The sequence below is a fragment of the Varanus komodoensis genome, unplaced genomic scaffold (assembly GCF_004798865.1).
Source record: "Varanus komodoensis strain SLA01 unplaced genomic scaffold, ASM479886v1 scaffold1, whole genome shotgun sequence".
NCBI lineage: Eukaryota > Metazoa > Chordata > Lepidosauria > Squamata > Varanidae > Varanus > Varanus komodoensis.
Genome location: NW_025335268.1, coordinates 109,772,033 through 109,786,020, shown reverse-complemented (window position 1 = coordinate 109,786,020; position 13,988 = coordinate 109,772,033). Strand labels below are relative to the sequence as shown.

The 13,988-nt window shown below is 41.6% G+C and overlaps 1 protein-coding gene across 9 annotated transcripts in view; it reads left to right on the top strand.

Annotated features, from left to right (window-relative positions):
- Window positions 1-421: 421 nt before the first annotated feature.
- ATE1 (arginyltransferase 1) overlaps window positions 422-13,988 on the top strand; it is a 78,489-nt gene continuing 64,922 nt past the window's right edge. For 2 of the 9 annotated variants that reach the window (XM_044440268.1, XM_044440231.1), the window contains exons 1-7: window positions 2,754-2,995; window positions 3,948-4,011; window positions 5,720-5,782; window positions 7,661-7,764; window positions 8,975-9,232; window positions 11,390-11,607; window positions 13,794-13,922. In XM_044440268.1, the coding sequence (XP_044296203.1) occupies window positions 2,890-2,995; window positions 3,948-4,011; window positions 5,720-5,782; window positions 7,661-7,764; window positions 8,975-9,232; window positions 11,390-11,607; window positions 13,794-13,922 (942 nt within the window). In that variant the 5' untranslated portion in view covers window positions 2,754-2,889. Of the gene's footprint in view, window positions 631-674; window positions 1,054-2,753; window positions 2,996-3,947; window positions 4,012-5,719; window positions 5,783-7,660; window positions 7,765-8,974; window positions 9,233-11,389; window positions 11,608-13,793; window positions 13,923-13,988 lie in introns of those variants that run through there. The other 7 variants (XM_044440216.1, XM_044440207.1, XM_044440224.1 and 4 more) reach the window with 7 other exon arrangements.

Below are 13,988 nucleotides of genomic sequence, written 5' to 3'. Positions count from 1 at the left end.
TTTTATTTTGCATGAGCTAAACCGGAGAGAACACAAGACTAGTAACTCCAGTGCCTTGGCAGGGGACACAGGACTGCCCTGTCTGAGGTATGCTAAAATTGAGGGTGTCCTTCATTGCTTTTAAAGGGTCATTTTCACTTTTGCTTGGGAGAATACATACATATGTATGTACATAAGCAAGATTTCCAAGGGAAGCACGGAAATCCCTATCTAGAGGACGATTCAGCTTACTGTAACATTGTCATTTCGTTGAGTTTAAATGGCTTGTGACTATAATAAAGCAACGTTAAGACACATGGCCGTCTATGCTGACGTCTAGAGAGCCGAAGGCATTGTCCTGCAGAACAATATGGCACACAGGCCTGGAGGGTGCACGCACGCCTCGAGTGGGGAACGAACGTGATTTGAGGTCATGTAAGGGAGAGCCGTTCAGCCGCGGGGGCGGTGTCCCTGGGCGGGTTTGCGGTGCAGCCCGGCGGCTCTGTTTACGTCGAGCGGGCAGGAAGCGGAGGGAGCGCGAAGGCGAGGGTACCGGGCCACGCACCATGAAGTCCGCGGTGGTGTACGAAGGGACAAGAGCGAGTTACCGGTGCGGTTACTGCGGCTCCTCCCGGGGAAAAGTGTCTAGCGGTAAGCGCGGAGAACACGACGGGCAGCGCAATCGTGTGGCCGCCGCTTTTGACAGCCGTAGCTGCACGTGTCGCTCCATCGCATCCCTGGGAGAAAGGCTGGTGCCCGGAGGCGCAGAAAGAGCCCCCGTCACTGCCTGGGCATCCCTCCCGGTCGCCAGCCCACCCATTCCAGGGCTGCTTCGCTATTACGAGAACTCGAATAGCCCGAAAGAAAAATGGCGGAAGCAACACACAGGTCCCGTTTGTTTTTCCGAGCTCCGCCCTCTTCTTATTGCCGCTGTCATCCGTCGGAAATGCCTCTAAATAGAGGCGCGTATCATGTCACCATTTAGGCAAAAAGTTGTGAAGGTGAAAAAAAAAAGTAGCGAAATAGAAATGTGGTGGAGGAAGGTCTTTCTCCGCTGCGACCCGAAATAGTAAGGTAGGATTTCTACCTGAAAGGCAAGATTCCCAGGAAAGCTCAGACCGGGGCTTTCTTTTCGTAGTATTGCTGTAAAATAATCGTGCGAACTGCATGTTTGTGCTCTCATTGTTTGCTGGGCTAAAATTGCGGCGGTTCTAAAAGGGGGGGGCGGGTTTCTAGAAGCGCTCTTGGTGAAGAAGAATGCAAGAGTGTGCAACGCTTACAGTCCAATCCGGTTCAAGCCCACCGGGAGATAAGTCCTGCGGCAGGCTTCCCCGACCAGGTGTTCCGACTTCCCATCAACTCCCACCTAGTATGGCAGGTAGAGGGAATGCTGGGAGTTGTAGTCTTCAAACATCTGAAGGGCACCAGGTTGGGAAGGACCGTTCTACTGGACTTTGTTCACAGATAAGTTGTACATGAGAATGAAGTTACACAGAGCTTAGCAGGGCTCGATTCTGACAGAGGTGTGGGATTATACTTTTCATGAATCTGTCAAGTGCTTCAGTTGTTTGGAAATAATTGCAAAGAAATAACACTTTGGGAACTGACTACTGACAGTCTTCTGAATGCAAGCTTTTATATTATTTTTAAACAAAAGATTAGAAAAGGACAGTCTTCACAGTAGTGCAGAAGGTACCAGATTCAAATCCCAGGCCTAGAAAAATTTGCATCTGGTACCTTGGAGAGCTGCTGCCAGTCAGTGTGGACGATACTGGGCTAGATCGACCAATGATCTGACTTGTTATAAGGCAATTCCATATGTCCCATTGAGTTCTGTAGGACCTTCTCCCAGGACGATAGATGGATTGTACAGTTTCAGTAATGCCTCCCCACTTAATAAAAGTTTCCTTTGTATACAACAGTTAGATATGGGAGAGAAAGTCAGAGAAAGTTTAATGGAACAGCTAGAGGAAGCAGCTGAATGGAAATGCACACTTGTCACAAAATGCACAGGAAACTATTGAATTGATCTTACATATTTAGCTAAACCCTTTGTCATTTTTCACTAGCAAAAACGAAATAAGAAAGAATAGAACTGTAGTCTATTGCTGCTTTCCTGGCGGTAAGATCAAATTGACATAATGGGATTTATGTATGAATAAACACCCACAGGATTCGGCTGTATGGTGTGTACTTAATAATTGAAGGTGCATAATACCTTAGGATAGTTAACTAATTTTGGCTAAGGGAGAACATCCCTCACATGCCTCTTTTTCTCTTTAATTGTAAAATGCAACATCAAGATAATTATTTTTGCTCCTTTATTTTGACATTCTCAAATCAGCTGCCTGGGGCAGCTGCCTCACTTGACCTAACAGTAAACCCTCAACCTTATGAATGTTTATTTTCTGGATATATTAACATGTTGCTTCCAAAACATCGCAGCAAAAAGGGGGCTTGCAACACCTGTGCTTTTAAGACATAGTATGTAGAAATTCAACAGGTGCCACACTGACTCGTCACTGCACCTCTGTCAGACCCGACAGAGGAGTCTTGCCAGAAAAAGAGAGAAAGGAGTGGCAAGTACTTTGTCCGAGTAATTTGCTCTGGGAAATGAAAGGCTCGAACAGTTTAATGAATGGTAGGGCAAGAGAACCCGTGACGCTTCCCCCTTTTAAACGTTGATTCCTATTACTTTTTGCCCCGCACATGGAGGATTCGAAATGGGAATCCGCAACCGGAAGTCATTCTGAAAACCTACCGAGACTGTAGCCCTTTCGTTGCTCCACCCAGACTTGCCCTTTGCTAAGATGGCGGCAGCTGGACCTATTTCTTCGTGGAGCACCTAAACTAAGAGTCTGGGGCAGGGCAGCGGGCGAGAGGTTATTTGAGGCCGACCGGTTGGCAAAGATGGCGGTGGTGGGAGGAAGTTCGCTGAGTATTGTGGAATACTGTGGAGGAGACGGCGGCTACACTTGCGGCTACTGCAAGAGTGATAGTGGCAACCATTCTCACGGTGCGGGTCCGGATGGGGCTCGACGGCGAGGGTTCGGATTGGGGGGCACCTGTTCCTTCATCGTACAGCGAATGGGGCGCAAGAGGGTTCGGTAGCAGTAAAGGACGGCGGAGGGAGGGGGCATTCTGCGCCCGTACACGCTAAATTCGCCCCCTTCCTGAAAAGCGGCGTCGATTTGCCTCTTTAGCCATTCCTTATGGTTCCCGAAGACCAGCTGCGACGCCCCTCACGCCCTCGTCGTCCCGGTTAGCAGGCCCCCGAGTCCGCATCCTGACTGAGTCGTCCTCCTCCCCTGCTGTCGCTTCCCGGGAAAGCAGCTGGTAACTGGGGTGGATCATGCAGCACAGCTCTGCAACACTGCTCAAATGAGCCAGCTAAGGGAGGAGGGCGCTTACTGGATTTCACAGACCCCACCTCCTGTCCCTCCATGTCGGTCCTCTCTAGCTTTCTAAAGACAACCACGGAGCTGTCACTGAAGCGCGAGGAGTGTTGTTTGACCCACCTGTAATTCAGCCACTACTCTGTAATTTGCTGCAGCATTACATTGATTTAAAATAAGAGACTAATTTACAAGGAATTGGCATATATTATGGTGTACGTGGATTAAAGTCCACTTATAATGATTGATTCCCACTTTTCTCTCGCTTTTCCAGCCTCTTCCTGACCCCTATTTATATTTCCATATTAGGATGTTCAGCAGGGTTTTAGGTAAACCTTGGATGAATGTAACAAAGCCAGCTGTGACAGCAAGATTTTAATGTAGCTCGCAAAACATTTTAACCTGAGCAACAGGTTTTCATTTTTTTCTGAAGTGCTCATATTGCCAATTTTTTTTTTAAATTAAAAATTAAAAAAAAAAGGTGAACTGATAGCAGCTTTCCACAAAGACCATTGTTGTTCCCATTACTTGAGGCAACAGTTTTTCACCATCTTGTATGGATATTTCTTCCAGGCATGTGGGCTCATACATTGACTGTTCAAGATTATCAAGATCTTATAGACAGAGGATGGCGAAGGTAAAATGGTGTTAGTATTGTTGACTTCAGTATTTAAATATGAAGCATATATTATGACATTTAAGTATCTGTAACTTACCACTGCATTTTAATGTGTTTTTAAACTTCTGGGATTATGAAGAAACAGAAAGGAATAACATCTCTGGTGACATACCTTCTACCTTCTGTACTACAGTCTTGGCTTCTTAGTTTGTTCTTTTTAAAATTCTGATTATCAGCAAAGGAGATAATGGGTGTGATAGTAGAGAGGCTGCAATCAGGTTTATTTCTCTAGGTTATAAGATGCTTCTTTATATTGTGCCATTGGTTCATGCAGCTTAGCACTGCATCTTTTGACTAGTAACTGCTTTCTGAGATCTTTCTGATAGCCTTGTTATCTAGATTGATGGAATCTGGACTTTCGTATTTGGCCTCTGCCACTGAGAGATTTGAACCCAAATCCTAAAATGAAGCAAGATGACAACTTAGAGTGCCGTCCTGTTTAGACAGAAACAAAATCCTACAACTACCAGCATTCCCCATCCTGTCATGTTAGCTAGGAAATGCTGGCAGTTCTTCTCTGTAGACAGGCATTTCATTGTGCCCTTAAAGGTTCTAAGACCTCAAATAGATGTTGAAAACTGACATCTCATTTGAAAATACACAACAGGTCAGTGACCTGCTGTTACAGGAGCTTCCCCCCGATCTAGTACCTTCCAGATGTTTTAGACTTCAGCAGCCATCAGCCCCAGCCATCATAGGCAATGGTCAGGAATTCTGGGCACTGTGGTCGAAAAATCTGGAGATCACCAATTTCAGGAAGGGGAAGTGTATGATCTCTCAGTTCTTCTGTGTTCTTAATCCTAGTTAATTTCTAGGTTGAATTCCCTGGTTTAAAGTCTGTGCCTGTCAGAGCAGACTTTAGGGGCTGAAACCATGGCCAAGGGTGGAACTGCTCCCCTTGAGCTGATCATAGGACGTCTACAGCTAGCTTGTGATTGGGCATCAGCTTGTCCATCCCCAAACAAAAGATAGCATTAAAGAGAGGAGCTCTTTTGTACTCTTATCATTTACTATGAAATGCTTAATTCTCTTTCCTCATCACACATTTTTTTCGTTGCCCTGCCATTGCAAGTTGCAAGTAAATGCAGAGCCAGTGTGGCACAGTGGTTAGAGTGTTGAACAGGGACCTGGGAGATCTAAGTTCTAGTCCACACATGGCCACGAAGCTCACTGAGTGACTTGGGCCATTCTTTCACTCTCAGCCTAACTCATGTCACAGGGCTGTTGTCAGGATAAAGTGGAACAGAGCTCTATGTAAGCCATCCTGGGTTCCTTGTAAGAGGAAAAATGAAGGGGATATAAATATAACAGAATCATTAGTAATATGAATAATATGCTGCTGGTTGGAAGGTTTCCTGGCTGGAGAGCAGTGTCTTCCAACAAGCTGCAGTGTAGTTTATGCTGAGTATGCATATTGAGCTGAGTGAATGTGTGTAATAACAGAGATGACATATTTGTGTAGCAGTTTGGAGGACTGTGTTGAGAGATAATAACTTGGAGCCGTTCTGCACTTTAGTCCACTGTTAACATTGCAGTTCAGATTTGGGTCTGAGGTTAGTTTAGATTCCAAGCAGGAAATAACCCATATAAAAATTTTCAGGTTACATATTTGAAGCGCATTCTAAGTACCTATAAAACTTTTTAACAGAATATTTTTAACTTAAAGGAGTGGAAAATATGTCTACAAGCCCACTATGGACCAAACATGCTGTCCTCAGTATACAATAAGGTAAGAACTTACTATGTGGCATGCATCTATATCTTCTGTATACAAACATGTTTTGATCTTGTGCAGCAGGCAGACTCAAAAATCTCTGTACTGTGAATATAGAAGGAAGTTCATAGCTGGCTATGTTACTGAATCTATCTTGCAAACTACTGTGAAGATAAATAATCAGTATGATCTACAGCAGCCTTCTCCATCCTGGTGGCCTTCAGAAGCATTTGGACTGCAACTCCCAGAATTCCTGTCCAGCAGGGCCATTGACTGTGTATTTCTGTGTTCAGCACAGAGACCTGTTGTGGTCAACTTGGGCATAGGGGAGGGACAAGGCTCTGTGTCCATGCTCTACTAGCTTGCTTGCTTATCAGAATGCAATTCAGTGCCACCTTTGCCTGCCATGTGAATTCTTAAATGCAAGGCTATTCTACACATACAGTTTCTTGAGTTACCTCATGATGTCAGGAGCACTGTGGGAAATCTCCAGCACAGCATACATCCTCACCAATTCTGCTGCACCCTACTGATTCCATTCCGCAAATGCAGACTGAACACTTCTGGCAGCTTTTGGCAGAAATGCTAATTTCTGGAATGGGGCAGGTGACTGGAGTTCATGTAAGGAAGGGTCACCATCCTTACAGAAACCAGAAACAGGTATTTTTGCCTGTTTGGAGTCTGTCTCTAGGATGTGTTAAACTCTGTTGCACAAGTGGTAGTGCCTGCTTGAGTAATGGAATTGGTGGGAAGGGATGCTTATGGAACTAAATTGTTGGAGGATAACCAGTCAGCCCATTGGATACTATTTTGAGTATTACAGAAATATTTATCGAGGCAGTTTACAGTACTGAAAGCTCTGACACTATGTATGTTCCACTGGGTTCAAAAGCTATGTAACTGTGATTTAGATAGTTGTCATAATCCCAGACATACCAGATACCTTAAAAGATCATGAGCTACTCATCATGTCATATTTTAGATTAGTCCCTTAATGGGTTTGTATGAACTAGAGTAGATGACCATACAGTACAAATCAAATAATCATTGAATATATTATATTAACTCAGATAATTTGATCATATTTGTCATGAGTACACTCCTATATTGTGTTTGGATATGATGTGTCTTTAACTCCTTGATATCTAATGCTGCACCCAGGAATTTAATTAAGTCTTAATTAACCTCTCCCGCAGTGTTGTGCCCATGCTGTAAGGCTCCTTTTTTGGACTATGTGGTCCTGAGGACACTGATATTCAAACAGCCTATGGCACTGGGTTAACAATAAACAATAAACAAAATAAAACTTGATTTCTACAATAAGCATATTGGTTTCAAGATATTCAGTAACTTAATTCCTTAGTGAATAAAACAATGTATAATAACAACTTCTGACTGAGGTATCTCTCTCTGTCCCTTCACAAATACCCATCACACACAGATCCTCCTTTCTCTCCTGAATGCTCTTAAACCAGTCCTTATTTTATTTATCTCAATTTAATCTTTCCCTTCTGTACTCAGGTTTCTGTTAGCTTCTATCTCTTGTGCCCTTATAATACTTGGCAGTATTAGGTTCTGACTCTCCCTAGTCATTTATATGTCTTCCAAGTAGTCCACTTTAGAATCTTAAATGCTTTTCACAGCACTCTGTAGGTTTCTAATGAGAAGGCTGCCTCTTCGGAGTCTGCAAACTGCTGACAGACCACAACTGACTGTTTTCTCCTTCTCCTCACATATTTCCAAGCTCTGCCCTCACACTCCTGGTCACCAACCAATCACCTCCCTCATTCATCACCCTCTTTTACCCCCTTGCTCTTCTGAAACTTACCAATATTTGAAGGAACAGACACACAACTCTTTAAACCATTACAGTATTCTTGTCTCTTTTCTTAGATGCCAGGCATTACATTTCCAGCCTTCCAGATCTCATAAGAAGGTTTTAAAGAAGATGCTGAAATTCTTAACAAAAGGGGAACTTTCCAAAACAGATAATGATGGTAACAAATCACCTTTAAAATAAACTGCTAATGAATTCCGCATTATTTTGAAAAAAATCCAAATAGAAAGCAATGGGTCAGGAGAACATAAATGATTCAGCTGTAGCTATATTTCTTAATGAGTTTTGAGTCTTTGTTCATAGTACAGTTCATATTGGTGTGGTAAAATTAGTCAAGTTTAAGAAATTGTGTTCTGCTTTGTGGGGATTAGTGGTTTTTTTTTTGCTGCATGTATTTTGTGCTGTCTCTTTATGTCTGGAGTATGAATCTGCTTGCTTCATTTTATACTGTACATATTTAATTATTTGAAATGACCAGATAGTAGGATATAGTCTACAGATGGCTCTTCTAGTAGATTCTGGTAAAGAAAGCTGGACTAGGGGGACCTTGATCTTATGCATCAATAAGTTTATGCTGGATATGAGTTCATACCCAACATCCTTTAACAGGATTTTGAGTTCTGCCTCATGTCTTCGGAGATAAGATGATATTGTGATATGCAGACTGGCCCAATGAATTCAATTGCTGATGGGTAAATCTACTAGCAAAATAACAGCATATTTTAGGGAAGTAATTCCCTAAATCCAGCAATTGGCTTACATGTGTGGAACTGCAGATTCATATATGCAAACTCATACTAGCTTCTTCTGTGTAGCCAAGAGAGTGTGAACTAGTTAGGATTGGGTCAGTTAACTAGCAGTTTCTGTTGGCGACATCAGTTCATTTCTGTACCTAGCTAATATGTCCACTATCAAATTATTGTATGCGCTACGTTGTATGCGGCTGATGGAATCCTATGTCTTGTCCCATTTCCTGCAGAAAAGCCTACATATTAAGGAACTTCATCAGCTGGCCCATAGTGTGTGTTTCTTGGAGAAACATTAAACAAATATATTGGTAGAGTTTGGGACGCTCTGGATAAGGAGAAGTCCTTCAGAATGGTCATGACTAAATTAAATGTTTGTTTAAAGGAACAGTTGATAAAGCATATTAACTTTTTTAGAGCCACATTACATTACCATGCCAATCAGTGAATTTTACAGATTACTTTTTAATATTGAAAGTATAGTAATGGTTATTAAGCTGTCTATGCTTATTTGTTGCTGTTGTGAGATGGTTTTGATTCTAGTTAATGTAACATTTCTTTCCATCATAGTACTTCACTTTTGCTTTTTCTTGTGTTGACACTTCACATTATTATTATTTATAGTGGAGCCCATGGATTCCCACACCAAAGATGCTGCTGGCTGCAGTTTTTTGTTAAGAAGTGAACCGGACGTCAGCCATTCTGAACTAGAACTACTCAGTGCTGATCATATGGAGAAGGTGGAGAGTGAAGAAGAAACAGGACAGAAGAATGTGAATAAAGTGGACTCTGCACATGATGAACCATGTAAAGAGAAAGCCAGTGCTAATCCTGGCAAAGCATTGCAGTCAGCTAAAGTTGGTAATTCAAGTCTCAAACCAGGTAGCTCCTTTTTGATATAAGAAAATGGCAAACGATCACTTTATCTTAGTTTCTTATTTTATCTTGTGCAGTTTTTTCCTAATGGTTGGTTAATTCAAGGCTATGAATTTTCAAGCTATCAGCAATCCAAAGAACTTTCTAACAAATCGACTTTAGACTGGGTTGACATTAATATTTGACATCATTGTTACACAGTGGCTGGGTTGCATAACATGACAGCCCATATTCAAAGTTAGATACTGGATGAGTGTGGGTTGTTTCTGACGCATGGTTTGTTGTATGAGCCCACAAGCCATGGCTCCTTAACCATGAATTGCTCATGAAGAGAGCCCATGGTTTGTTGCTGGGCTGTGAGCTGTGATTACTTGTGCTTAACTAGCAATGATTTGTTGCATTGAACCTAGCCCCACCACCCATAGTTCAGCAATCATAGGTATGCATTAAAAAGTACTAGTTGCATAATTCTCTGGGAACAACATTGCCTCGCAGGGAGGTGAATGGTAAGTCATGTCATTATGTGACTTGTATTCATGTTAATAGGGCCTTCAAACCCTAAAGGTGCCTGCAAATGTATGTTTCACAAGACTTTTCATCTCAGATTTGACTAGTTCAGTTTCAAGCAAAAGGGGGTAGAAACAGTTGTAGCATGTGTTGTATTTGTGTGCAGCTCAGTGCTTCTTATTATGAGTATAACACTGACTTGGATTCAGATTTTGGTCTGGTGTGACGTTTGCTCAAAGGGTGCACCTGCTGTTAAAAGAGGAGGAGGAGACTGTTGCAGATTTCTCTTTTCCCTGGGAAAGTCCCTTGATGCCTCCAAAAATCTGCTCAACAGGCTTGAGCTCCCCACCTAGGACAATGTGGGAGGTGGCATCAGGAGGTGCATGTAGGTGTAAGGAGGAGCTGAGCTCTTTTAAGTTACAGTTTCCCCCAGTGGATACTTCAGATTCAGTGGAGGAGATGGGGAACAGTTGGGCAGATGCCTTTCAGTTTCAGGGTTACACAGTGAAGATACCCAGAGATAGTGTGTGAACCAGCCATTCCTTGAAGTGGAGTAAGACTTTTCAGAAGCAGGATAGAGTGGAGTTGAGGAGGGAGTACCTTGCTTGAAAAGAGATGGCATGTAAAGCAATCAGACTAGTTAAGAACTGTCTGATGTTTCTGTCATCTAGCTCACAACAGTAGGAGCCACCCAGAAAGGATCTTTCTGAAATGGGGGGAAGAAGGGGATGTTTCAGTTTGGATTCAACTCTTCATGTGGAGCAGACACTACTCTCACATCTCAAAGAAAGCATTGTTTTGATTTGTACAATTTGTAACTTGTAGAGTGCAAATAAAGAACTGTGCTTCTAAAGTTTCATGTAATTTCCCTGAAGAAGGAAATGGGGAGAGGAGAGACCTGCTTGCAGCTGATGGAATAAACAAAAGTTGCTTCCTTTTTTGCCAGCAGGTGGTTCTACTAAATCAAAGCCTTCCATGGATGATGGATGGAGTGCTTTTGGCTACAGAGGTTGGAAAAACTAATGTACAGGAAGAACCATTTCTTGTTAAGAAATACATTTCTTAGCTTTTTCAGTGGTAGCCATATTAGCTGGATGCAGCAAAAACAGAGTCTTGTGGCACATTAATTATTTTCCAGCTAACAGAGATCCTGTACCCCATTTTTTTAAGAGAGTGAGAGGGTTGACTTCTAAGCCAAGTTAGCTTGAGGAGGTTTGCAGAAAGATTATTTCCTGCCATAACCCACATTGTTCAGGAGTGCTCCCTAAGAGACTTATGGGCAGGTTACAGATCACTTGGAGGGGGAAGGAGGAGGAAACTTGCCTTCTGATAACTTATTTAAGCTAATTTATCTTATGATCCAAGATGTAACAGTGCTATAGCCCGTCTCTCCTTTCCAACAAACTTGGTCAGAATGACTTACAGGTACAATACTGTATTGTTAAACACAAATAATATATTTATGCTGTGTAACATTTTAAGCAGTAAATGCAAGCCCCGTATTCATATATATTCAGAAGAATATCCAAAAACATTTTAGTTTTGCTTTTTTCCTTTCCTTTTAGTCAGCTTTCTTAAAAGTAGAAAGCTGCATGAGTGTGACTATTTGTCCAATAAATGCTTCTCATATTAAGTGTGTGTCCATTGCCATTATAGGCAAAGGAGCAGACCTGAGTAAACCACCTTGCCGTAAAGCCAAGGAAATACGAAAGGAACACAAATTGCAGAGGTGTCTTAAGAACCAGACGCAGAACCCTGCACTTCAAGCAGCAGCTCAGACTTTACTCACTCAGAATGCTAAAACAAATCAACCCAAATCGATTGAAGACTTCATTTTTGTCACCTTACTTCCAGAAGCTCTGCACAGATTAGAGGTACTGAGTTATGTTGTTTATCTCTCTTCATGCTGTTCTTGCATTGCCATTAACCTTCCGGGCAATAGGTTGTTTACCTGTGGAAATTGTTGTACTTTAAGAATAAAAACAGGGAAAATGGTAGACATTGGTAGTGATAAAAATAGTATGATATCCATTATTGGCGTTTGTTGTACCTTCAGTTTGTCCTTAGAGAACTCTGGCCCACATGTGTGTTTAAAAAAGCAAAAAGCAAAGCAAAGCAAAGCAAAACGCTTAAGTGAAGGTGTTCTTTGCAGAAACACAAGGGGGTGCTGTGGTTCCATTTGAATGAATAGGCTTCTATGTTTATAGAACTAAAATGATGATGATAAAATGTTAATGAGCAATTTAGGGCACAGTGCATTCTTAGACTGGGGGAAAGGGGACCTTCAACTCCCAGCAAACACTAGCTTGGTAGAGTGGGAGCTGTAGGCCCCCTTTCTGTCTAAAAGTGCATAGAACTGAGCACTTAATGTTAGGTAAGTTGAGAATTTTAGCTGTTTTCTACAAATTACTATTAACAGTTTGGTGAAGTCCTGTACAAGACTTCATTTTTTAATCATATGCATTCCTTCAGATGATCCTAAATATTCTAGGATATTTTTCTTACTTATAAAAAGTAAGAAAGAAAGTGCATCTGGAAGATGCCTATCGCATCTAAAGTTTCTTAAACTTTTATACATTTAATTGATCTTGGATATTGTGCCAAGACTTATTTACAAGGCAATTCACTAACAGTTACTCATCCTTATTATCAGTTCCTTATTTGAGCAGCTTTCTAGAGAGCAGGCTTTGGCCAGTAGGAAAAAGACATTGCTGCTGTGAATTGGTCTGCCTGCTCCTTGCCTGCCCCTGCCCCAGTCTCCTTCAGTATTTGTTGAGAAGAGAGAAAGTTTGAAAGAGTCTTCTCCTAGATTTGCTACTCTCTAACAAGCAAATATGTTATTCTGGCCAAGTGCTAGAATTAGAATGGCATGGCAATTGGAATCAATACAGCAAGGGAGTCACAAGTCATGTTAATACTAGGCAGCGAGGAAGGACTTTAAGTCAAATGTTCCCCTGGGTCAAAGACACACTAAAACAGGAGCAAGGGTAGGTGAAGTAGAGAAGGCAGCACCTAACACAGTTTCAGAGAAGAATGCGTCATGTGCCAAGTTCCAGGAAAGAACAGCAGGAGCTCAGGGATACAATCAGGAATAAGCTCCATGAGTGTCCCCAAAGCAATTTGCTTGTCTCTTGGAAGGTGATCTATAGCCAAAGCCTGGCTCAAAATAAATAGTTCTTTTTTCCTGTTACCTTAGTCTTAGCATAGGCAATCAGTAATGAAATTGAAGCATCCATCCATAAACAGTCAACTTATTAAAATTTGGTGAAATCATTAGCAGCATGTCCTCAAAACCATGAGCTGCACCTTCGCTTATGCAGTTTGCTTTCCAGTTGATAGCCTATATAGGGTATTATGGCATGTTATAGCTGGGGCAAACTTCCTAAGCATACTTACCATGGAGCAGGTCCCACTGAGCCTGGTGAGACTCTAGAGTTAAATATACTTAGAATTGCCCTCTCTGGTTTTAATACATTCAAATATGAAATTAGTTTGCCAGTAGAACTGGACAGAACTCTGACCTATTCAATTGGATTTTAAGAATCTGCAGCATTATTTTTATTCTGTCATCTCAAAATAGTGCATAGATGTTGAAAAACTACCAAGAACAAAGATTCATGTATCATAGGAAGTAACAACATTTTTTTGAGGACGGATTGTTTTACCACACAATCCAAATTTCCCTGGGTTGGAACTTTTTGTTGACGTTTTTATTTGTGTTACAATCTGTCTGTCTCTTTTGTATATATATGCACAATCATACATGAATTCACAGTGATGAACCTCATTACTACAAATTTAGTATTACAGAGTTTTTCAAAGGATTGAAATATTTACAAATCAGAATAATTACACTGGGAATAAGCATTCTATTTCTGAAAAATCAGAGTACTGGATTAGAAGGCTATATTATCTGCATAATTTTAAGCTACAGAACATGAAAGAGAGGATTATTGTTTCAATATTGATCTATATTACTACAAAACTAGTTTTTATCCTTGCAGCTCTGGTCATCTAATGACTATTATTTCAGTAATTAATATCTTTAATTCTTTGGAAGGTGAGGCTGGTGCGATCATCTCCACCAAGTTGCCAGTTCAAAGCCACTTTTCAGGAGTCTTACCAGGTGTATAAACGTTACCAGATGGTTGTTCACAAGGACCCACCTGATAAACCAACCGCCGGTCAGGTCAGAGAGCATGTTGCTTTAGTCTGTTCTGAAACAATCAAAAACTGGTTCAAAATACTTAATTAT